We start from the raw sequence: 24,252 nt of genomic DNA, 5'->3' as shown, positions 1-24,252 counted from the left end.
GTAGGAATGAGTCAGGGACATGTGTGCTCAGTCGTGTCTTCTGTACTGTGAGTTTGAAATGATCCAACGCTGACTCTACAGTGTTTTTGGAAGGAAGTCTTAAACTGGGTCCAGTTTTTTTTTCCAGAAACAAGGAAGATTATTTTTGCCTATGTTACACCCCGGTCTAGGAGTGGAAATTGAAATAATAAAAAGGCAATTTATTGCTTTAACAAAACTGCAGCCTACAAAACCAATATTCCCCTCTGATGTCACATTATGATATCTGGATACTGAGGTTGAAATATTATCATACAACACTATTTATTCTTAATGATTGAGCGCCTTCCCCACTTCCACAAAAATCCTGAGGAAAGATTGTTAAAGGGGACTTTGTTGTCGTAAGGAGGTAAAGCCGTTTGGGCAGGCAACCTCTCAGAGCTAAAATGGCAATTGGCTATAAAGTACAACAAGTCCTCCAAACCATACGACGATATAGGTCGTTTAGTCCTCTGATACGACCCACAGGAGCGTTTTCCATACTCATATCTAAACCAGAGAACGTAGCGGTCGCGGTTTTAAACACGTCGTTAACGTTATGAGCCCTCTCATTTTGGTCAGGTTTAGGCACCAAAATTAATTAGTTGATAAAAACATGGTGGTTTGGGTTCAAATCAGACGTTACTTCACTTCCTGAAGGTTACGCACGTGATGCAGAACATGACAATGTGACCCATTTACTTTTATTTTCAAACGGGACACAAACCCCAGTCTCCTGGGTGGAAGTCCTGTCTGTTTGCGCTCCAATACTTTCCCCTTCGACTACGATGCACTAGACAACTTTGAAAAGACTGAAGTCTGACACCATCTCACATCTAATGTTAAAGACTGGCATAATATGGAAAGACTGCGGATCTTACAGGGTCACAAATTGCAAGACTGCAACTTTATTCGTTTTGAAAACTTTAACCAAGCTAGCTAGCTAGCTACCGCTAGCATTAGCTGGTAACTTAAGGAAAGGTTTGCCTATTTCCTGTTCTGCCGTACATGCAGATGAATGTCTCCAGTACCCGGAGGTCTGCGTTTATCCACTTCAGGAGGGTTGAAAATCAGCAACTTTTCCTCTTTAGCGTTTAGCTTAGCGCAGCCCCATAGCAGTCATGAATAACACTGGCTCTAGCCGTTTGCTGCTTCCGGTCCTGTGCTGTGCTATCCTGTCTTTCATATCTTCCTCTGTCTCTACTTTCTGCGTGTTTCGTTCAGAGTTCCTGCCGTTTAATAGAAGAACAGAACCACTGATGGCCGCAGACAGCTGACCCCTCTGAAAGGAAAACAACTTTCCTCAGCGCACACCAGCTGTACCCCGGGCTTACAGCGGCTGAAAGAAACCAACGTGATATCTTTCTCTTGTATCTTAACTAGAATATTCCACAATACGTGAAACCTGCAGTGTAGTTCCCACCTCCGGTCTCATTAAAGATGATTCTCCCGTGATGCTGTTTTTATTTTGGCACATTTTGTGCGAGGTCTGGACTTTTACACACACACACACACACACACACACACACACACACACACACACACGTCTGAGTGTAACAGGGTTTACATATTATGCCATTCCACTTGCCATTGTTATTTAATAGCAATTCTGAATTATTGGCTCAAGGGCGCCCCCTCTCTGCAGTAGTTAAATGCCACTGGCTGTTATGTATTCATTGCCAGTTATGTTAAACTACTATACATCCAATAAAACATTTTCTCATACAATTACTCACCGCTGAAATTTAAAATGTGAATAAACTGAAATCATGTTCTATGTACATTTTCTGTTAAATATAGAGTCATACAACTGTAAATACGAGGATATTTCTCAGAGTGTGTCACGATCTGTTAGAGAGGTAAGTAGCAAGGCTTGGACCCAAATGCATTTCAGTTCAGAGTAGAGAATTTATTAACAAAAGGACTACAACAAAAAGGTGTCCAGAAACTGGCACAGCAAAAATGAGTTCCAAAAAAATCTCAGAGAAAACCGAAAATAATCAAAACCCCCAGGGAAAAAGCAAATCACCCACACAACCCAAAACAGCACACAACAGCAAACAACGATCCAGCAAGAGACAAAGACAGAACAGGAACTAAATACACCAGGTAACGAGGACTAACACTGGACAGGTGACACAAATCAGGGTGGCGCAGAACAATCAAAAAAGGCGGGAAACAGACAAGGGAGACAAGACAGACTACAAAATAAAACAGGAAACAGAACAGAACAGAAAAACAAGACTACCACAATAAGACGGAACAAAATAGCAAAAACCCTGACAGAGTGTAGCAGCCACAGCTTTGGACTGATGGAGGAACATTGCCACCATCAGCACACGTGTAATGTTCTCTTCAGTCTGGAGACATCATATTTCACTTGCAAGTGACATATTCTCACAGCAATGGAGATAAATGAGCCTTTGGTTCTCTTACTGTCGAGCTCAAAAAAGGGAAGACAAATCTAAAGTCCCTTTTGCACTTCAAAGTTTATATTCTCTAGGACGCATGTCCAGGCTCCAAAAGGGTCTTGAATATAATATGGTCCCTTAATATAGCCACGCTCTTTTTCCCCCGCTCTCAGAGCTGCTGTGACATTTTGAGCATTATATGACATCCCATGGGACTCAGGGGGGGAAAAATGGGCCACGCTGCAAAAGCAATATCACTCCAGCTATGAAGACATCCCTGATAGCTGCGGACTATCAGAGCTTGTAGGATGCCAGGGGAAATGATTACGGCGTCAACATTTAGAGGGAGTGTGTTTTAGCGGCATCACTGAGGGAGACGATTAAAGTCATATAAAAACCTACAACAAGGAGTGATGAGGGAAGGAAATTACAAAACTGTGGGAGGCAACTCATTCCCAGGGAGCTTATTTAAAGACGACCATCGTCTCCGGAATGATGTAATGGAACGGGCCGGTGACACAGAGGCAGAAAAATATTACATTATTATTACATTTCTGTTATAAAACATTCAGAGCCATGTAGTTTACCACACTAGCAAAATAGTCTTGGGAAGGAACTTGTTTTGGTGGAACATTTGAACCCCAAAGATACAAAGATACAATATTAACTGAAGTTAATTGTTGACACAATATAGTAAAGTGAGCTATTTAAATGAGCTGATACATGGTTAAACCTCATTGGCTCTTACCAGTGTATCTCCGTGTGTACTTCGTCCACAGCAATCCCACCAATCGGTCCCAAAACGTCCCAGTTAGAGAGGAAATGCCCTAAACATATTCTTTGTAATTCCTTACAATTATTCCCTGAAAGAACGGAGTAGGCCTACCCTGGAAGTCCAGAGTTCTCGCGAGATCACAATCTGAATTTTCTCAGCGAGTCACTCTGGCATTGAGTAATGATTCTCATTAACTATGCCCCTTGTAGCAGAGCTGCACCAATCACATCGGTGTATCTGATGTAGGCGGGCAAGAGGCAAACTAAACAGATGACGACAGTTTAATCTACCAGTTAGCTCCGCTGGTAGCTAAGCGTATGGGGCTCTGGATACGCCACCCCGTGTATTGTTGTGATTGGTCGTAGTGTTATCCAATTGCGTGCAGCAGTAAGATTTTCAAATGCATGCTTGGTGCCGCCCCTCGAGTTGGGTCATTTTCATTACTCAGTGCCACACCCTTAATCTTTCAGATTTGGGTCTGGATTTCCAGGCTAGAGTAGGCCTGCCTTGTTGCAGGATCCAAATGTTCCTCCAAATTTGCCATTTTCAGAATGAAGCTTGCTAGCTTGTAGTTTGTTGTAGCGAAGGAATGTGGAGAACAACAACACACAGAGAGCAAATGGTGAGGGGCAAAGCCTGGCCTTATCCTGAAAATATACTTCCGTTGATCCAGACTACACAACGTGCGCCTATCGCTGGTACTCCAATGATCATAAATGTTGTTTTAGGAGTCATTGGCAAAAAAATTGTTCTATTTTTTTTTTTTTAAGGTATGAGGACATGTGGCTTAAAGTGATTTGGTTTTTGGATGAAGAACACAAAGAATGGAGCCAGAAAAACAAATAGCATAATAAATGTATAAAAGTGTCCTTGGTTGCATGAGGGTACAGCCTTGACACGAGTGGTAAAGCTAGAGATGGCTGTTAAAATGAAGTAAGCAGTGAGAGAAATCATTGATCCAAAATTAAGTCAGCCGGAACAAAAGCTAACAGGAAAAGCACCATAACTACAATCCATGAGTGGGTTTAGATAACTTGGATAGTATGAAAGTCCGATAATTCGCAGGTTGGGGCGGTGGATGGGTCAAATGACACAGGACTTTCACCCAGGAGACCGGGGGTTCGTGTCCCGTTCTTGTCCCGTGTGTCACTTTATATATACACATCATAGTATGTCAACATAAATGCCTTTGCTGTCCAAAACGTAAAAGCACCTGTTGTTCCAGCTAGTCCTTTTTCTCCTTGGAGGCTTCTGTCTCCGGCGGCAGTGGCATCAGGGGCCGCGGCCGCCCTGTCATGACTCCGCCGACGATCACGTCGTTTACCCTGGAAAATTGCTCGAGGTCAGCAACTCGAGTCTCTAGAAAAGCGATCCTTCTGTCCTTCTCCATGCTTTGTCTCTTTAGGGTTTGTATTTCACAGTTGACAGTTGATTTATGACTCTTCCTCGTCTGGGAGGTTTGCGTTCTTCTTAGGTGGCATTTATCAGCTTGAATCATAAAAGATTCACACGATTCAACACAGAGTGAAGCCAAAAAAAAAACAAATAGCATAATAAGTGTAAGTGTCTTTGGTTGCACTCTGGCATAAGTTGCAGAGGTTGAGATGGCTGTTAAAATAAAGTAAGCAGTAAGAGAAATCATTGATCCAAACAAAAGCAAACAGATTTGTTTTTATTATGATTCCTTATCACTCACACTTCTATCCTTTGGCCACACTGCTAGTTAGGCAAAAATAACAAAGTAGTCTGAACATAACTAGAATCTATGAGTGGGTTCAGATAACTTGGACTGCATTAGGTAACAGGCGAGTGTAAATGCACAGGCCTGCAGTTTGAGATGTCGTGATTCAACATAAGCAATCATGCCCTCACCGCCGGCTCCACAGGCTTTCATTACTCAGGGAGAAACATTGGCTCTATATTGATTTATATATAAAACACAAAACAGCAAGCATCAATATTAGGTATGGAAACTGCCTGAACGCCGCCGAGCCTCCACAGCTCCAAATGCGGTGCATTAAAATGTCACCAGGGAGCCAAAGTGCAGCGAGCGTGCCGACTGGTAAATCAAACCGCTCAGTCACTGACAGGAAACAGCAAATGACTGTGTTTGCATTTCATTTAAGATCAATTTGTATTTCACTAGGCCTATTTGTTTAAGTGCTTGCTCATCCTATTTACATACAGTCCTTGATATAATATTTCTCACTGTGACTCAAGGAAAAATAATATTTTCTGTTTTGAAGCATTACTCCCTGGTTTCTCTTTGCTTAAGGAAGACTCAGGAGACGGAAAACCAATATTGTTGATGTGTGTTCATAATAATGTACGCTATAGCAAAAGCTGTTTTCCTTCCTCCTGAAACCCATTTACATTCTGCCTTTTTTCACGGAAACGGTTTGCTTAAAGCTCTGCAATTAAACTTGATTTATATCAAAGAATCAAACGACTCTAATGTGTGAAAGGGGTCTCCTGTAATGGAAGCATGCCAATGGTCCCACAGCCCTATGTTCCCACAGCCCTATGTTCCCACAGCCCAATGGTCCCACAGCCCAATGGTCCCACAGCCCTATGGTCCCACAGCCCTATGGTCCCACAGCCCAATGGTCCCACAGCCCTATGGTCCCACAGCCCTATGGTCCCACAGCCCAATGGTCCCACAGCCCTATGTTCCCACAGCCCTATGGTCCCACAGCCCTATGTTCCCACAGCCCTATGTTCCCACAGCCCTATGTTCCCACAGCCCTATGTTCCCACAGCCCTATGTTCCCACAGCCCAATGGTCCCACAGCCCTATGTTCCCACAGCCCTATGTTCCCACAGACCTATGTTCCCACATCCCTATGTTCCCACAGACCTATGTTCCCACAGTCCTATGTTCCCACAGCCCTATGTTCCCACAGCCCAATGGTCCCACAGCCCTATGTTCCCACAGCCCTATGGTCCCACAGACCCTATGTTCCCACAGCCCTATGTTCCCACAGACCTATGTTCCCACAGTCCTATGTTCCCACAGCCCAATGGTCCCACAGCCCTATGTTCGCACAGTCCTATGTTCCCAAAGCCCTATGTTCCCACAGTCCTATGTTCCCACAGACCTATGGTCCCACAGTCCTATGTTCCCACAGCCCAATGGTCCCACAGCCCTATGTTCGCACAGTCCTATGTTCCCACAGCCCTATGTTCCCACAGCCCCATGGTCCCACAGCCCTATGTTCCCACAGTCCTATGTTCCCACAGCCCTATGGTCCCACAGCCCTATGTTCGCACAGTCCTATGTTCCCAAAGCCCTATGTTCCCACAGTCCTATGTTCCCACAGTCCTATGTTCCCACAGCCCAATGGTCCCACAGCCCTGTGTTCCCACAGCCCTATGTTCGCACAGTCCTATGTTCCCACAGCCCAATGGTCCCACAGTCCTATGTTCCCACAGTCCTATGTTCCCACAGCCCAATGGTCCCACAGCCCTGTGTTCCCACAGCCCTATGTTATTTAGCCTCATTTAGCATATTTCTTTAACATTTACTGTAAGGTTCAGTCTAGCAGCAGCAGCTGTTTTCAGCAACAGTTTTAAAGACACAACATGTCTTTAAACTGTTCTCTTCAAAGATTACTCCTTCAGAAGAGTTATTTTCAGGTATTATAATAATTGTACAACTGATCAGTGCCAGAAGCAGTGTTGAAATACTTGAGATTCTTTGTCTCGGAATCGACCGCATTTTTTCTCTGTTTCAGATTTTATTTCAAGACCACAGCTGCCTTTTGATCATTTTATCAAAGCATTTCTCAGGATACACTTATTGCAATAAAAGTTGAAGAATTTTCATCAAGAATCTGTTTTATGTGGGTGTTCTTTTTTACGTCAATGTGGATCTTTTAGATCAATTTGAGGAGTGCCATTTTCCACGTTATCATGTCATGTAGTGTGGGACTCGCACTCGTCTGCTCTTGATCTTTTCTCGGTCTCAGCCCCTCAAAGTCTCGGTCTTTTCTTGGTCTCAACCCCTCAAAGTCTTAGTCTTCTCTCGCCCTCAACCCCTCAAAGTCTTAGTCTTTTCTCGGTCTCAACCCCTCAAAGTCTCGGTCTTTTCTCGCCCTCAACCCCTCAAAGTCTCGGTCTTTTCTCGGTCTCAACCCCTCAAAGTCTCGGTCTTTTCTCGGTCTCAACCCCTCAAAGTCTCGGTCTTTTCTCGGTCTCAACCCCTCAAAGTCTCGGTCTTTTCTCGGTCTCAACCCCTCAGTCTTTTCTCGCCCTCAACCCCTCAAAGTCTCGGTTGAATTAGATGCCTTCAACACATTCCAAAAAAGCTGGAACAGGGGCATGTTTACCACTGTGTTACATCACCTTTCCTTTTAACAACACTCAATAAGTGTTTGGGAACTGAGGACACTAATTGTTGAAGCTTCGTAGGTGGAATTCATTCCCATTCTTGCTTGACGTACGACTTCAGTTGTTCAACAGTCTAGGGTCTCCATTGTCGTATTTTGTGCTTCATAATGCGCCACACATTTTGTTGTTACATGGCTTTGGATTTGCATGGTAGAGTTTTAACTTGCACTTGTAGATGTAGCGGTGAACTGTGTTAACTGACAATGGTTTTCCAAAGTGTTCCTGAGTCCACGTGGTAATATTCATTACATAATGATGTTGGGTTGCAATGCAGTGCCACCTGAGGGATCGAAGGTCACGGGCATTCAATGTTGGTTTTTGGCCTTGCCACTTACGTGCAGAGATTTCTCCAGATTCTCTGGATCTTTTGACGATATGGACTGTAGATGATGAAAACCACTAAATTCCTTGCAATTATACGATAATGATCGTTTTTCTTAAGCTGTTGGACTATTTGCTCATTCATTTCCAGCAAAGAGACGGCGGGACTGAGGAAACAATCAGCTGTTCCACAGACTCGTGGGCAGTTCAGTGCTTGTGTTTGTTGTTTTAAAATTTGACAAGCAGACCTTGATATCAGTCTTCCCCATCCTAATCTGGGAGAGGTGGTAAACCAGTCCCAACATGTAGACTTTTTTATTTTAAATGTCAGAGTTTCTGTATGAGTGAACTGCTGCTGCCTCTTGTCGATAAATCAATCGAACATAATATGTGGAAAATTGGATGGATTCGTTTGTATTGCTACCACTTCGATAAATTCAAAATAATCACTTCAGAGTTCTCCAGCTCATAAAACCCAACACAGATTACACTGAATCAAGCCATGCAGCGAATAACAGGTATAGTCAAGATGCCAGCCGTAAATCTGAACTGCCACCTTACAATGGCGACTGCTGTGTCCCACTGTGACTGTGTCGGCTCGGGATAGTGTGCATGCAATGGCCGCCATATGGAGCAGATGTTACAATCTAATCAGGCACTTCTACTTTGGCCTTTTTGCTGCATCAATATCTAGCAGATTATCTGGGCTTAATGGACAGGTGGCCACATGTTAAAATGCCTGTATGACTAAAGGCCACAGCAGGTATTATTTGCACCTGTGCCTGAGCGAATAACTTCTGTCTTTAAATATCCAATCATAGTCTGCCACCATTATTCAACTTAAAAAGCTGAGGCCTCTTTGATACAACACATACATTTTGCAAGTTTGGGATCAACAAAGTATATCTATCTATCTATCTATCTCTGTATCTATCTATCTATCTCTGTATCTATCTATCTATCTATGTTGAGCTAATTTTTTTGTTTCCTGACCCATTAGATAATGAATTAAGTCCCCCAAACCATACGACGATATGGGTCGTTTGCTCCTCCCCTCTAATACGACCCACAGGAGAATTTTTTCCATCCTCTTATCTAAACCAGAGAATGTAATGGTCGTGGTTTTAAACAGTTTGGTCAGGTTTAGGCACAAAAACTACTTTGTTAGGTTTAAAAAAAGATTGTGGTTTGACTTAAAATCAGATGTTACTTCACTTCCTGAAGGTTACACACGTGATGCAGAACCTGATGTTCATTAAGTTAAGAAAAACTCACCGTTTACTTCATCATCTCACTAGTCTCACATTGCCAGACCTTCCTCCACAGCGGAAGAAGGTCTTGCTAGTCCACACATCATTCCGGGATGAGAGAAAAACGTGCTCTGGTTTATTGGCATTTCTTTAAACCAATCGCAATCGTCTTGGGCGGTGCTAAGCTCCGGACGGAGCCACGGTGCCTCTGCTAAACAGCCTCGGGAAGGAACTTGTTTTGGTGGAACGTGTACGTTCAAAAGTAGTTTTAGTCGTGCAACAGAAAACTCTGATTGGACAGATAGTCTAGCTAGCTGTCTGGATTTACCCTGCAGAGATCTGAGGAGCAGTTAACCATAGTCCTCAGAAATCCACCAGAGTTTAGATTTACAACACAAAGAAAGCCCAAGACAACAGATATCCGGCCTAAATGAGTGAAATACGGCGGAATTTCCGTCGGCAACGCAGCAATTCTGGAAGTGGAACGTCATGGATATAGAATATCATCTCACTAAATTCTAATGGACTCCCTCCCTAATCTTGGCATCATAAAGAAGCGAGTCGTAGCTCTTGGCCGACATTAACCCTCTGAGGACGATTGACGTGTGGTCAAAACAATGTTTTTATTTTATGTCTCTATTAATATTTCAGCGATAATACAGCGCAGAAATGTGGTATGGATATTGCTGGACTCAGCAGAGTCTCTGCTCCCGTGTTTTTCATTGCGAGATCACACGTCACTCACACAGCAAACTAGGAGACGGGCATGAAGCTCGTGACACTCGTCATCTGCCTCTCTGTGTATAATTGGTGGATTTGCTTGTCTGTCGTCCGATTTGTGAAACTAAGACTTTGGTAAACGAAAAAAAGATTTAAAGAATTTCGAAAAAGCAAACTTGAACGTATAGGCTTTAGGGCCAAATTATGAACATTGCTCTAGGACACATTTGGGCCTCACTATACAGAAAGCTGAGTTTGTTTTGAACATTTTGATATGAAACACATACCCTTAAAAGGTGAATTTAAGAAGATGTGAAAAAAATCGAGAAAATGCTCAGAGACCTCAGAGGGTTAATATTCATTTTTGACATGCAGACATGTAATGGGTCATTGAGGGCAAAGATATGCTACATTACCAGAGAGGACGTGAACTCAGGAGGACGTGTTGCCATCGCTCTCTGTACTATTCCTGCTCCATCTACTCCTGCTCCGGACTCACAAAGAACAGCTCGTTCCTCCCTTGCTCTCTCTGTCTGTACCAGCCTGTGACAATTCAATCTGTTCGGCGTCTTCCCCGCAATGAATTATGGATGAACCCTGCAACCTCTGAATGTGGCGGGGATTTACACTTTATAACTGCTCCTGCTCGTGTCACAGGCTCAGTGTGGATTTGAAAGAGGCCCGCCCGAAAACAAATCTAGGTAATTTGCAGCGCATCAATGCAGAGCGTCCTTATTCCCCTGTTAGCAGACTAATGATGGACTGTTGTGTGCCGAAACCCATTAGCAGTTTTCATTCTGACATCGAGTCCCTTCTGATGACAATAAGTAAGCAGCACTCCACTTCAGCAGCCGGAGCAGCCCCGGGTCAGGCAAATTAAAATGCCATTGATTGGTGGAAAGATGTTTTCATGTTTAATCTAGTCAAATGCAATAATGAAACATTTAAAAGAACAGAGACCTGGGTTATGATGCCACTGATGTGAAAACAGAACAAATGTAAGGTTGGTTCCCATTACCAGACCTGAGCAATGATGTAACTGTTTTTCTTCTAACAATGACAAAAAGTGAAACCTTTTCATAAATGACCCTCTAGATGCTCCTTTCTTCCTTACTGTAGTTTGAATGTGTGGAAAGTGATGGAAATAGAGCTACAACCGTGGCCGCAAGCTGGTCAAGGCCACACCCCCACCCTCCACCTTGAACCCATCCTCCTCCTCAATAGCATTTAAAGCTACAGACACAGAAATGGCACAGCCTAAGGAAAGCTCATTATGGGACTGGCTCTAGTGGCTGTAATTCTGCACCAAGGCTGAATTTCAGGAAAGAGACTTCAGATACAGTATTAGGGGACCACTAAGGCCTATATAAAAGAGACTTCAGATACAGTATTAGGGGACCACTAAGGCCTATATAAAAGAGACTTCAGATACAGTATTAGGGGACCACTAAGGTCTATATAAAAGAGACTTCAGATACAGTATTAGGGGGACCACTAAGGCCTATATAAAAGAGACTTCAGATACAGTATTAGGGGACCACTAAGGTCTATATAAAAGAGACTTCAGATACAGTATTAGGGGACCACTAAGGCCTATATAAAAGAGACTTCAGATACAGTATTAGGGGACCACTAAGGCCTATATAAAAGAGACTTCAGATACAGTATTAGGGGACCACTAAGGCCTATATAAAAGAGACTTCAGATACAGTATTAGAGACCACTAAGGCCTATATAAAAGAGACTTCAGATACAGTATTAGGGGACCACTAAGGTCTATATAAAAGAGACTTCAGATACAGTAATAGGGGACCACTAAGGTCTATATAAAAGAGACTTCAGATACAGTATTAGGGGACCACTAAGGTCTATATAAAAGAGACTTCAGATACAGTATTAGGGGACCACTAAGGTCTATATAAAAGAGACTTCAGATACACTATTAGGGGACCACTGAGGCCTATATAAAAGCATCCAAAAAACAGCATGTCATAGGAACTTTAACAGAACATTTCTTAACTGTTGTGTAAAAGCAGAAGCTACTGTTTATTAGAGTAGCATGGGCAGAAATCACATCGTGGAAGAAAATTAGGTGGGCCTATCTCCAAGACTGTTAAGTTGTGTAAGTATGTTTTGCAAAAGCTTTGCAGCTATTACCATACTGTTAAAAAAAATGCTGGTGTCTGGCTGACACAACCGCAAACAATATGCATGCTTGCAGGACACAACAATAGGCCAGCACAGCGGCCAAGTAACCACAGCAACATCCACTCCTTTTAAACTCACTGCAGCAGCAGCACTAAATGTGTGCCCAAGTGCCAAATAATGACTCCATCCTTACCAACATCAAAGAAAGTCATATACAGAGCTATTTTCTTATGGAATAATCTACCAAGTAACATAAGTTTCATCAAAGGAAAGGCAAGTTTTAAAAAGACACTTAAGTCTGACCTTTACTTACATTTTTTATCTTGAGGTTTTATATCTTATTCTCTTTTGTTTTCTCTGTCTCTGTCCTTGTGAGCTACCTAGATGTTAACTCTAAACACAGGTGTCATGTTGTGTAATATAGTGTAATGTAATTTTGTTCTATAGATATTTTTTCTTGGGTTTTTCTGCTTCTTTTCCTTGATATTTTGTAGTGCTGTCAGTTAAACGCGTTATTAACGGCGTTAACGCAAACCCATTTTAACGGCGTCAATTGTTCTTATCGCAAGATTAACGTTCTTTTTGGCCTAGCAGACTTTGGAGTTTTTTTCACATGCTGTTGCAACAACTAGTAACGTTAGAAAAACTACAACACCACACCGGATCTAGCTAGACCGGAAACAAAACAACAGGCACGCCGCATGCACTTGTTTGGGCTTGCGAGCCGGCCAAAGAGTAGTAGGCTAACGCCACATTTTGAGTGGATGGCGAGCGCGAGATGCCGAAATGGATGCCAATAAGATTCTGAATAGAAAGTTTCCTTTTAAAAAGTTGCCAAATGGTTCCGTTGACAAGACCAAAGTGATCTGTGAGTTTGGTCGTTGTGAACTGAGCTATCATCGCAGCACGTCCAGTCTGAAATACCACTTGATGGCCAAGCACACAGCTGATGGCCGAGCACACGGCTGATGGCCAAGCACACAGCTGATGGCCAAGCACACAGCTGATGGCCAAGCACACAGCTGATAGCCAAGCACACAGCTGATGGCCAAGCACACAGCTGATAGCCAAGCACACAGCTGATAGCCAAGCACACAGCTGATGGCCAAGCACACAGCTGATGGCCAAGCACACAGCTGATAGCCAAGGACACAGCTGATAGCCAAGCACACAGCTGATGGTCAAGCACACAGCTAATGAACAAGCACACAGCTGATGGCCAAGCAAACAGCTGATAGCCAAGCACACAGCTGATGTGATCTCCGCCCCCTCGTCAAAGCCAGGCGACAATGGATGACTTTAGACAGAAGCACATGGATACCACAACTAAGAACAAACTTTCTGCTAAATGAGTGGCTACTGCATGTAGGCCTTTTCCATGTTAAGAGCATTAAAATGACAATGATGGGACAAAAAGAAATCAAGGGACATTTAGAATAGATAAAAATGTGCGATTAATCGCGATTAAATATTTTAATCGTTTCACAGCACTACTATTTTGTTGTATACTTGTTGGAGTTTGTTATGTTTCTTTTCCTGTATGTGTCATTAAATGTTCTACAGTTATATTGTCTGATTTAATGTAGTTTTGGACCCCAGGAAGACTAGCGCATGGGGATCCTTATAATAAACTAAACGCAGCAGGGACAGGGATTGTACTGGCTCACTTGTGATGATTGCACATCAGCACTGAACTGATTTCACTATTGTCCCAATGATTCAGTCAGTCCTGTTTCAAGGAAAGAGTGGAAAGAGTTCAGCCTGACGATGATCTGATGTCAGGTTTTATCGGATCAGTCCGACAGTTCAGAAGAGTGACATCACTGTCACTGTAGGTCACACAGTTCATCCCGGGAAAATGTGTCACCGCAGCTTCACTTTAAGTTTAGTAGCCTACTTCAAGTGATGGAGACTCCACTGCCGGTGGGAAGTGGAAGCTGACAGGTTGTTTATAGCAGTGGTTCTCAGGCTTTTTTCAATAATGTACCCCCTTTGAACAGTTTTTTTTAAGCCATGTACAAACAGTCTTATACTGCTCGACAAACCAGCGCAAATCATTTTTGGTAGAAAAAATTAAAGTCGCTATAAAGATGAACAACACAGCGATGTCAGCGATAGATTTACTAAACAACAGACTTGTACCTGGAAAACTTAAATGCTGATGGAAAAAGGTGACAAAAACTTGGAAAAAGACGGTAGAAAGAAGGAAGTAAGGCAAGAATAGGTCGAAAATAGTAACAAAAACTTCAGCTGTTCGTCGTTGTAATGAAACTCCATCCATCCATCCATCTTCATCCGCTTATCCGGGGTCGGGTCGCGGGGGTAGCAGCTCCATCAGGGGACCCCAAACTTCCCATTCCCGGGCCACATTAACCAGCTCCGACTGGGGGATCCCGAGGCGTTCCCAGGACAGGTTGGAGATATAATCCCTCCACCTAGTCCTGGGTCTTCCCCGAGGCCTCCTCCCAGCTGGACGTGCCTGGAACACCTCCCTAGGGAGGCGCCCAGGGGGCATCCTTACCAGAATGAAACTCTCCCTTTATATACAGTAGCGTGCTGGACCTTCATGTTACGTTTACCCGTGGCCGGCTATTTTCATAAATGGACATTTCACCCTCTCCGTTTTCAAAAATAACATCATGCACACCTGTCAGTATTCAGAAAAGACAAATAAAGATGGCGCAAGGCATCGCGTCGGGTTCGGCTGCCTAAACCTCCGTTTGTCTCAGTTTACACGCAAATGTGCAAACGAAGTTCTCCAAAATCTCCACTCTGGCCGGAGTTTTTAGAAAGAATCGTTTTCAGAGGCCAATTCTCCGTTTGCGTGTAAACTTCAGGGAAATGTCTCCGTTTTTATAAATAACCATGTACGTGTAAACGGGGTGTCAGTTGGCTGCCACACACCACAGAGACAGGACTGTGATAGACCGTTTTGTTAGTTTTTGTTAAAACGTTGAGCAACGGGTTCCACAAGTGGACAGTACAGTTGGAGTAGTAGGCCAGTATAGGTGGAGTACAGGTGGAAACGCATTCGGGATGCATTAAGATCCGATCACTCAGACCACATTTAGAGAGCACCAGGCTGGGCAGCTTTTCGACCGCGGCGCTGTAAGATGACGTACTATTAAGAGACAACGGTAGAGAGTAGTATAAAAGACTGAAAATCCGCGTAAAGACTCAGGTTGGGGTGGTGGATGGGTCAAACAACACAGGACTATCACCCAGGAGACCAGGGTTCATGTCCCGTTCTTGTCCCGCGTGTCACTGAAACATAGTTTGGTTTATTAGTTTATAGCATGGACAGTCCCCCTTAATTTACTGTACAGTAAAAGAAGCAGCTTTAGCCTCTACGCTAATTCCCAGCTGTATTCCCCGGCCAGCTGACAATAGGCATCCTAACATACAATGGTTAAGAAATTAAAATAAATGACGTTACATCTATAATGACAGCAGGCCTATGCAAAAAGGATTAAGACATACAAACAAGTGGCACACAAACAAGCAAGCACAGATGATGGCAAAGGCATTAAAGCAGTCCATGCAGTAAAGACAATACAGAGGAGACAAGAGAGAGGAGAATAGGCACGGAGGCCACATTGAAAGCACGTACAAGACATAACATGGAGGCAGGCAGCAGAGATGGAGCGGCAGCAACGATGACTATGTCGCATCAAACACACATTAGACAGATTAACATGTGCAGTTATAGTTATCGGACAGCCATGTTTTAAGGTGTGTTGCAAAGGTGGAAGATGTATGTATGTCTTTTTTTTTGTTTTGTATTTCCGTAACAGAAAATGATAATTGGCCAAATGTGCTTTTCCTGAATGGAATTAGAAGGTCACCTGGTGTGGTGTTTCTGGTGATCTGACTGCTGTTGTTACGTCGGGCAGTCCTATACAGAAAAATGCGGCCTTTTTTTGTGATTGTTGCGGGCAAAAATCCTTGATTATGCGGCCTGTTTTCTTAAAAAATGAACCTAACTGTCTCATTCTCGTGCCGCATGTCGCATGTTCAACGTACGAAATGGACTGGTATTTATTTATTCAGTGATTACCCTGTGTGTTCTAAGCCCTGTGATTGGCCGTCAAACAGTCTTTGCACGTCCTTTTATTCATCTGTGTCCAAATGTCTTAACCCAAAGTGGTTCATTATCATTTATCATGCTTAAAAAGGGGAAAGTAACCTGTCCAATTCGTGCTATTCTCACATAATCCAATTTTGATGGAGGAACATAATCTTTACGTAGGTACATTGAGTACATGTCTACAATATCAATGTGCGTTTCAGGTTTCTCCGCCAACATGGTCTCTGGCTGGGTGATTTTCTAAAAAAAAAAAAAAAAAAATGCTCTTAGAAACAGGTTTTCAAATTCATTTTCTGCTCATGTATTCGTTCCCCTTCTTTTGTCAGACACACTCCTCTGCCTTGGCTCGCATTGATTTTCGCCAAGCACTTTTCAAATCCATAACTCTGCAGATTGTGTGCAGAGGCAAACAGGCAGCAGGTATAACACTGACGCAACAAACACTGAAGAAGAGAAAGCCAACAGGCATAGACCAGGGCATCACAATCACAAATGAAAAGACATTAGTTTCTCCTCTTCTCATCCTCGACTATTTTTCTTCAGCAAGCCCACTTTAAAATTGCCGTTTGTTTACTGGGTGTCCACAGAAAGTGGAAAAATATTAAGAGAGGATATGTAATTTGGAAAATGTCCTCGCAGTTTTGCAATAAAGCCAACTAACTGCCCCCGACTTCCTCACAACCAGTCCTCCAACCGTACGACGATATGAGTAGCTGTATGGCACAAACGGAAACTTTTACTGCACGTGCTTCACGAGTCAACCAGGCGGGCTGACAAAAGCAGCAACAATCCCTCTGCAAACAAACAGATTTTGTACAGTAAAATGCAGAAGTCACCACATTTATTCCCTATCACATTCGTCTTGGGCGGCGCTAAGCGCTGTTTTGGCGGAGCATGAACGAGCGCGCTTCATCAATGGTTTAGTTTTGAAGGAGGAAGTTACTTCAGAAAAAAGAAGCATATAGTGCTGGATTCGGTCGAGACCAACTAGAATATTTGGTGGGACCAACGGCCGAGTCCGAGTCCAAGACAAGTCAGAGACAATAGAAAAGTATCTCAGAGTCCGGACTCAAGTACTACAGCACTGCTTTAAAGACAGCTGAAGGTTTAAGAGACGCAACATGAAGCGACGCGTGTCAAGCAGCTGAGTTACGTTAACTGATCAATGCTTTTCTGAATGAAAAACGTATTTCACTAATCTGTTCACGGACCATGATGTGCTTCAAAGTCCCTGAGATTTTGAAGAGGCTGACAAATCCTACATCAAGCGGTCCATATACAGTATATATGAGCAGATAGGTGACTAATTGAATTAAAAATGTTAGAATTTTTGGATCTGAATTTGTGACTGAAATGCAAACTCAAGAAATTTCATATTTGACAAAGAGGTGAATTCAGAGCAAATACATTCAGATACAAAAGTAAGATATGTCAATATTAAGAACTCAGTGGCTCAAATAGGTCTACTAATGTCTCTTATTGGCTTCCATAATAATCTCAGGCCCCTGAAGGAAGTGTGAATTTATATTCATAAAACAATGTCTTCAAGTCATTCCAAATCATTTAAATCAGGTGGTTTCCTCTCTTCTTAATTACATGTGTTTGCCTTTTCCCTAGGCGGTTTTAGGCCTACTGGGTATACACACAACTACCCGTGTAGACCGTTAAAACATTTGGTATACAGGTGGTTCGTCTAATTTCCGAGGTGCCGTGAAGGCGGCACAAGTCGTCAGTCGGTCAACGAACTTTTCATGATGGTTCAGCTTCACTTTTCACTGTTTAGGCCCATTTGGACATTTTAACTGCGTAATCCACTGGCTGTGATAACACGTGGGGAACTAAATAAATAAGAGACGTTAAGTTCCTTTAAAAAATCTAAATAAAAGTCTTCTGTTTAAGAAACCCACCACCTCCTCCTCCTCTTCCCCCCCTGCTCCGGCAGTGTGCAGTGGTTCGCTCCCCCTAGCGGCAAAGCTCGCATCTGTGTGGAGAGTCACAGGCGCCGGTGTCCGTCCCCCCAGTCAGAGTGAAAGTTGTCTCCGCTCAGAAAAGCTGGGAGTCGGGGGTTTGCTAGTTTCCACCGCCGCTGCTTCACACGCTTTCTCCCGGAGAGATGAGGCGGAAGGAGAAGAGGCTGCTGCAGTTCGCCGGGCTGCTCATAGCGGCTCTTCTTTTCCTCCCCAACGTCGGGCTGTGGTCTTTGTACCGGGACCGAGTGTTCGACAACTCGCCCGACACAGTGGACGGTCCGGGCGGCATCCCGCAGATACAGGTAGGAGCTCGGCCGCGGGTGGCCTCAGTGTGTCGTGTTTATCGGTTGTCTCGCCGTGTACCAACGGCGGCGAAACAACCGATAAACCGCGAGAAATCCTAAAATGTGAGTTTGTGCGCTGCAGTGGTTCCCCGGGCTTCCGTGCTCGCCTCAACGCCAACGACTACCAACCGTTACATTCCCATACTGTATGTATGTGTGTGTGTGTGTGATGTGATTTTCAAAATGGACCTTCATTTTGACACCATGGAAGCATGGCAGGTCATTAGTTATAACGTTACAGCGGCTAGGGTGAACAGGGAGCCACGTAGGCTACCTAACCCGAAGCTGGGCGTCGCAGTAAAGTTACAATAACAGAGACTTCAGGAAGTTGTCAAAACATGTGAAGCTGCGTTCCCAGGTTGACAGGCATCAGAACAGTTAAAGGGTGAGTTTTCATTGTTATGTATTCAACCTTCGTTTTCAAGGTAATGTCAAACTTCGTGCAGGGGAGGTTAAAAGCCAAGAAAAGGCTTATAGACCTCTTCAATGGGATGTCATTCCTATGCAACAGCCTGATGTCATTCACATACACTGCAACAGGAAATCAACTTGGGGCCATTTGGAATATTTATGTTTACAACTGTGAAATGGTCTACGAAGATACCACTAAGTAACACTAGTTAACTAGGGCATTGTTCTAGTGTGGAAGTCTATCTTATCTTATCTAACACTAAGCAGTGAAAATGAGCAAAAAAAGAACTAGAATTTAGGGTACGTAAGTGTACGAAATGGGATGAATTACAATAAGATCTTAAAAGTGTTATGTCATTGTTGAGTAGTGACCTTTTTAAAATGTGCCTTAAATGATGATAATGTAGGCCTAGAAGTTGACTGTGGTGATGCCGATAGATTGTTCCTCTGTATTTCAATATATTATGGTTAAGGGATGAGAAAATGGGGGAATGGAACTCCTTAGAGTGTCTTGTATTGTAGGAGTAAATCTCTGTAGACAAATTGTCATTGGCTTTTTTTGTTTTGTAGACTTATGGTAGGCCTATGTGTCCACCGGCGAGCATCATTTCCCACGCTTCCCATTCGTTGTCCGTTAGCAGCCTGGGCAATGCATTCTGGTAGCGTCGCGGCAACTTTTGAGTGACGGGGTGCCGAGTTGCCGGCTCCTAAGTTGCATAAAGTTGAATGCAATCAAGGGGCGTCCAGCTCGACTCGCCGCCTCTCGAAAACTCACAAAAATCTTTTAAAGTGACCACGGTCGATCTGAAATGAAGACAGATTCAGCAGCTGCAGCTTATTTTTTGCGTAAAATGTTTACGTATTGTTATCGAACGGTCTTGAACGTTACCAATATCCAAATCGCTGGGGGGGGTGGGGGTGCAATATTTGTTAAAGGCTAAAAATGTGTCAAACCATTCTGAATCCAATATTGTTGTGCTCCAGAGACGTCCCGGCCTACAAATCCCATCCTATAGAGCAGGGGTCTTCAACGTGTTTTAAGCCAGGGACCCCTTAACTGAAAGAGAGACGGAGCAGGGACCCCCTGCTACATATATTGTATAAAATGAAGTTGCATATTAAACTGGGCCTACAATAACGTTTAGGGCGGCCTAAAGCCTATATATGTACCTGCACAGAATACTAAGCTATTCAAATAGACATTATTAGATTTTGATAGAAGCATCCTGTGTGCTTATTGGCTCACTGCAGTGATGAGAGGTAGGTATTGAGGTTGGGTATTGAATGACGGGACATTCTTAGATATTCAATACTTCAGAGGCAATTCGGTCGGTGCCTTAAAAGTAATGTGTAAAGTGATTGGCTGTCTAACGTTACACGTCACAGAGACACGCAGAAATAACTCTGAGTTATAAACGTAGACGAAGATATTCAAGTACCCTAGAATAATGGTTGACATGATTTTATAAATCATGTTTTAGTGATCAACATACATGTGTCCCAGTGAATCAATAGGATATACTGTATCTGTGGATGGCCTTAGTGACTATACCTCACCTATAGTCAGTGGGGATTTATATTGGCTAATAATATGTTGAATTCATGTTAAAACGTTTAATTTTGGGAAAAAAAACCTCCCCCCTCTGCATTGACTCTGAGGACCACCCAGGGGTCCCGGACCCCCTGTTGAAGATCCCTGCTTAACAGACTAATGACAAAAAATCTTTTTCTTGTACAGATCCTCGCAAAAATCACACTATAATCGTTTTAATTGTAAAAATGTTCAATGAGAATAAGGATACAAAAATGATCATTTCCTCCAATATCGTGAATCGTATCGCAGTCACAACATCCGTCAAAAGTAATCGCAATTAGATATTTTCCTGGTGTCGTGCAGCCCTAGATTTGATGCGTTAGCCTGAGCGTGTCTCGTAAACGTCCGTTACATGCATCTCTTCAGGCCGAATGCAACTGGAATGATTAAAGTAGCCCCGTCAACAATTCTTTCCATCATTTAGTGTGTAAATGTTGACAAATCCCCATCATGAAGTCCACAGTGTCTTGTTGTTATCCGCAGCTAAAGCTAATTTGCAGGCCGAATTGTGGGAACGATTAAGTCGGCTTATTCGGCGCAGATCTTCTCCAAGGATTTACTTTTCTCAGCTCAAGTTTGGATTTTGTCATTTTAAATGACAAGCGATGTTATGAATGGGATTAAAGGACCTCTACAAGGCCAGGAAAAGCCTGTTACATATTAGCAAACGCTGATAACAGCTGTCAACCTCCACAGCCGTTTGATAAGAGACGAAAGGGGCGGATCTGAGAAACGAGGCCAACTTTCTCCAGTAACACAGGAGCCTTTAAATAACAAAGCCAGGGAAACTAGTTTAAAGGTGCTCTAAGCGATGTCGCACTTTTTTTTTTTTAGGCTACAACATTTTTTGTCACATATGCACGCTAGCTGCCTGTCCCCTGAACACACTGTAAAAAAACATCTCCTCACTGTCTGCTAGCTGCCTGTCCCCTGAACACACTGTAAAAAAACATCTCCTCACTATCTGCTAGCTGCCTGTCCCCTGAACACACTGTAAAAAAACATCTCCTCACTATCTGCTAGCTGCCTGTCCCCTGAGCACACTGTAAAAAAAACATCTCCTCACTATCCGCTAGCTGCCTGTCCCCTGAACACACTATAAAAAAACATCTCCTCACTATCTGCTAGCTGCCTGTCCCCTGAACACACTGTAAAAAAAATCTCCTCACTATCTGCTAGCTGCCTGTCCCCTGAACACACTGTAAAAAAAACATCTCCTCACTATCTGCTAGCTGCCTGTCCCCTGAACACACTGTAAAAAAAACATCTCCTCACTATCTGCTAGCTGCCTGTCCCTGAACACACTGTAAAAACATCTCCTCACTATCTGCTAGCTGCCTGTCCCCTGAACACACTGTAAAAAAACATCTCCTCACTATCTGCTAGCTGCCTGTCCCCTGAACACACTGTAAAAAAACATCTCACTATCTGCTAGCTGCCTGTCCCCTGAACACACTGTAAAAAAACATCTCCTCACTATCTGCTAGCTGCCTGTCCCCTGAACACACTGTAAAAAAAAACATCTCCTCACTATCTGCTAGCTGCCTGTCCCCTGAACACACTGTAAAAAAACATCTCCTCACTATCTGCTAGCTGCCTGTCCCCTGAACACACTGTAAAAAAACATCTCCTCACTATCTGCTAGCTGCCTGTCCCCTGAACACACTGTAAAAAAACATCTCCTCACTATCTGCTAGCTGCCTGTCCCCTGAACACACTGTAAAAAAAACATCTCACTATCTGCTAGCTGCCTGTCCCCTGAACACACTGTAAAAAAACATCTCCTCACTATCTGCTAGCTGCCTGTCCCCTGAACACACTGTAAAAAAACATCTCCTCACTATCTGCTAGCTGCCTGTCCCCTGAACACACTGTAAAAAAAAATCTCACTATCTGCTAGCTGCCTGTCCCCTGAACACACTGTAAAAAAACATCTCCTCACTATCTGCTAGCTGCCTGTCCCCTGAACACACTGTAAAAAAGCATCTCCTCACTATCTGCTAGCTGCCTGTCCCCTGAACACACTGTAAAAAAACATCTCACTATCTGCTAGCTGCCTGTCCCCTGAGCACACTGTAAAAAAAAAACATCTCACTATCTGCTAGCTGCCTGTCCCCTGAGCACACTGTAAAAAAAAACATCTCCTCACTATCTGCTAGCTGCCTGTCCCCTGAACACACTGTAAAAAAACGCATATCAGACGCCATCACCCAGAGAACAAGCCACAAACTGTATCCAAGAAGACTTAAATCAGTGTAAATGACGTTATATTAGACACAGACTGCTGTTGTAGATCAGTGTTAGGTTTCCAGCGTTGCGGCTCCGAACCGTAACGTTAGTTGGGACGGACGCCTTGTTTCTTCAGGCTAACTATATTAGCTTTAGCCAGGCAGGGAGCAGCTTTCTGCGGTGAACAATGGCCGGGAGACGTCGTGATAACGTTGCATTAATCAGGTCATTTAGTTCGTCTGTGCGGAGAACAGCGATGCTGTCATTTCAGTTTTCTAGCTGATTGTCTTATTTTGTTTACAAGTTCCAGATGGAGTGTGGACATGATGTGGGGTACTTACTGCTTACATCTTACTTTACACACTTCAGGCTGTTGCAGCTAGCTCAGGGGAGAGACTGTATGACACCAGGTGGTACAGCCTGAGACATTTTTTTTGCTTTTCCCTCATTGTACCGAATCGCGATGTCTGAACCGAGGTATGAACCGAACCGTGACTTCTGTGTACCGTTCCACCCCAAATAAATATACATGCATGTGTATGTATACATATATAAATAAGTGAAGAATTGTTGTTTTTGTTGTTTTTTTTAAACGTGGGAATCGTTATTTACAATACTTTTGAAAGATATGTTTGAGTATTTAGTTGTTGTTGGTTTGGTTTGCTTGTGCTGAAATGTACATGTTACTATTTATCTTTATTTTTTTTATTTTTAACGTGTTCCAAATTAAACTAAACTAAGACAATGAAAACAATCGTTAGTTGCAGCCCTAAATCTTTGACAACTGTTGGGCTTTAGTTTTCACAGCTTGCTGATTGAACAAAAGGCCCGCCTCCGATGTAGAGGCATAGATAGATATGCTGGAACAATCCCGACCTAAGCACAACAACATCAGTGTATAGAATCTGCTTTCCCCCGCAGGGCCCCCCCCCCCCCCCCATGCCCACAACGGCACCAAAGCCAGGCGGTAAATGCGAGAGGGTTTTAGAGTCTGATCCTTTGATCACTTCCAATATCGAGTAACTTTGCCGCCTGAACCATTACTGCATTATGCATGTTTCATTATACATGCGTGCAGGTCATGACGAAAGCTTGGCAGACTTGTGCAAATGTATTTACGCTAACGTCCCAAAGCATTTGGTTTCCCCAACCGGTTTCGGTTAAGCAGGCAGGGCTGGCATCAGCAGATTTGTAAGACCAGCTGGGCCTCAGGTTGTCTGAAACATGTCTGCATATATACTAGGGCTGCAGCTATCGATTGGATTACTACCGATTATTCTGTCGAGTAATCGAAATCTAAATACTTGGTAAGAAATACTTACCGTACGTACACACGGCCGCCGACTTGAGCTTCTAAAGCTACCGGAAGTCATTCATTTTCAACGGAAGCTGCTTCTCTCAGCTGCAAGGAGCGTCAAATCTGTCGCCGTCGCGTTTTGAGCGACCAGAGCGTCAATCAGTCAATCGGCTGGCTGGTTCCAGAGAAACGTACGCTGTAAACTGTCGTTCCTACCAAAACATTAGTTCCGAGGAAAAAGGAGGAGAAGCTCATCATGGCCGTTGCTGGGCTCCCTATCATTGATGA

General features: G+C 43.5%; 1 protein-coding gene across 1 annotated transcript in view; it reads left to right on the top strand.

The window, feature by feature from the left end:
- Positions 1-18,091: 18,091 nt before the first annotated feature.
- LOC144528196 (polypeptide N-acetylgalactosaminyltransferase 10-like) overlaps positions 18,092-24,252 on the top strand; it is a 117,039-nt gene continuing 110,878 nt past the window's right edge. Inside the window, exon 1 of the mRNA XM_078266674.1 lies at positions 18,092-18,391. Coding sequence (XP_078122800.1) covers positions 18,233-18,391 — 159 coding nt within the window. The 5' untranslated portion in view covers positions 18,092-18,232. The remainder of the gene's footprint in view (positions 18,392-24,252) is intronic.

Source organism: Sander vitreus, chromosome 13, assembly GCF_031162955.1.
Source record: "Sander vitreus isolate 19-12246 chromosome 13, sanVit1, whole genome shotgun sequence".
Classification (NCBI taxonomy): domain Eukaryota; kingdom Metazoa; phylum Chordata; class Actinopteri; order Perciformes; family Percidae; genus Sander; species Sander vitreus.
The sequence above is the reverse complement of the archived record's forward strand: the minus strand, read 5'-3'. Positions and strand labels throughout refer to the sequence as shown.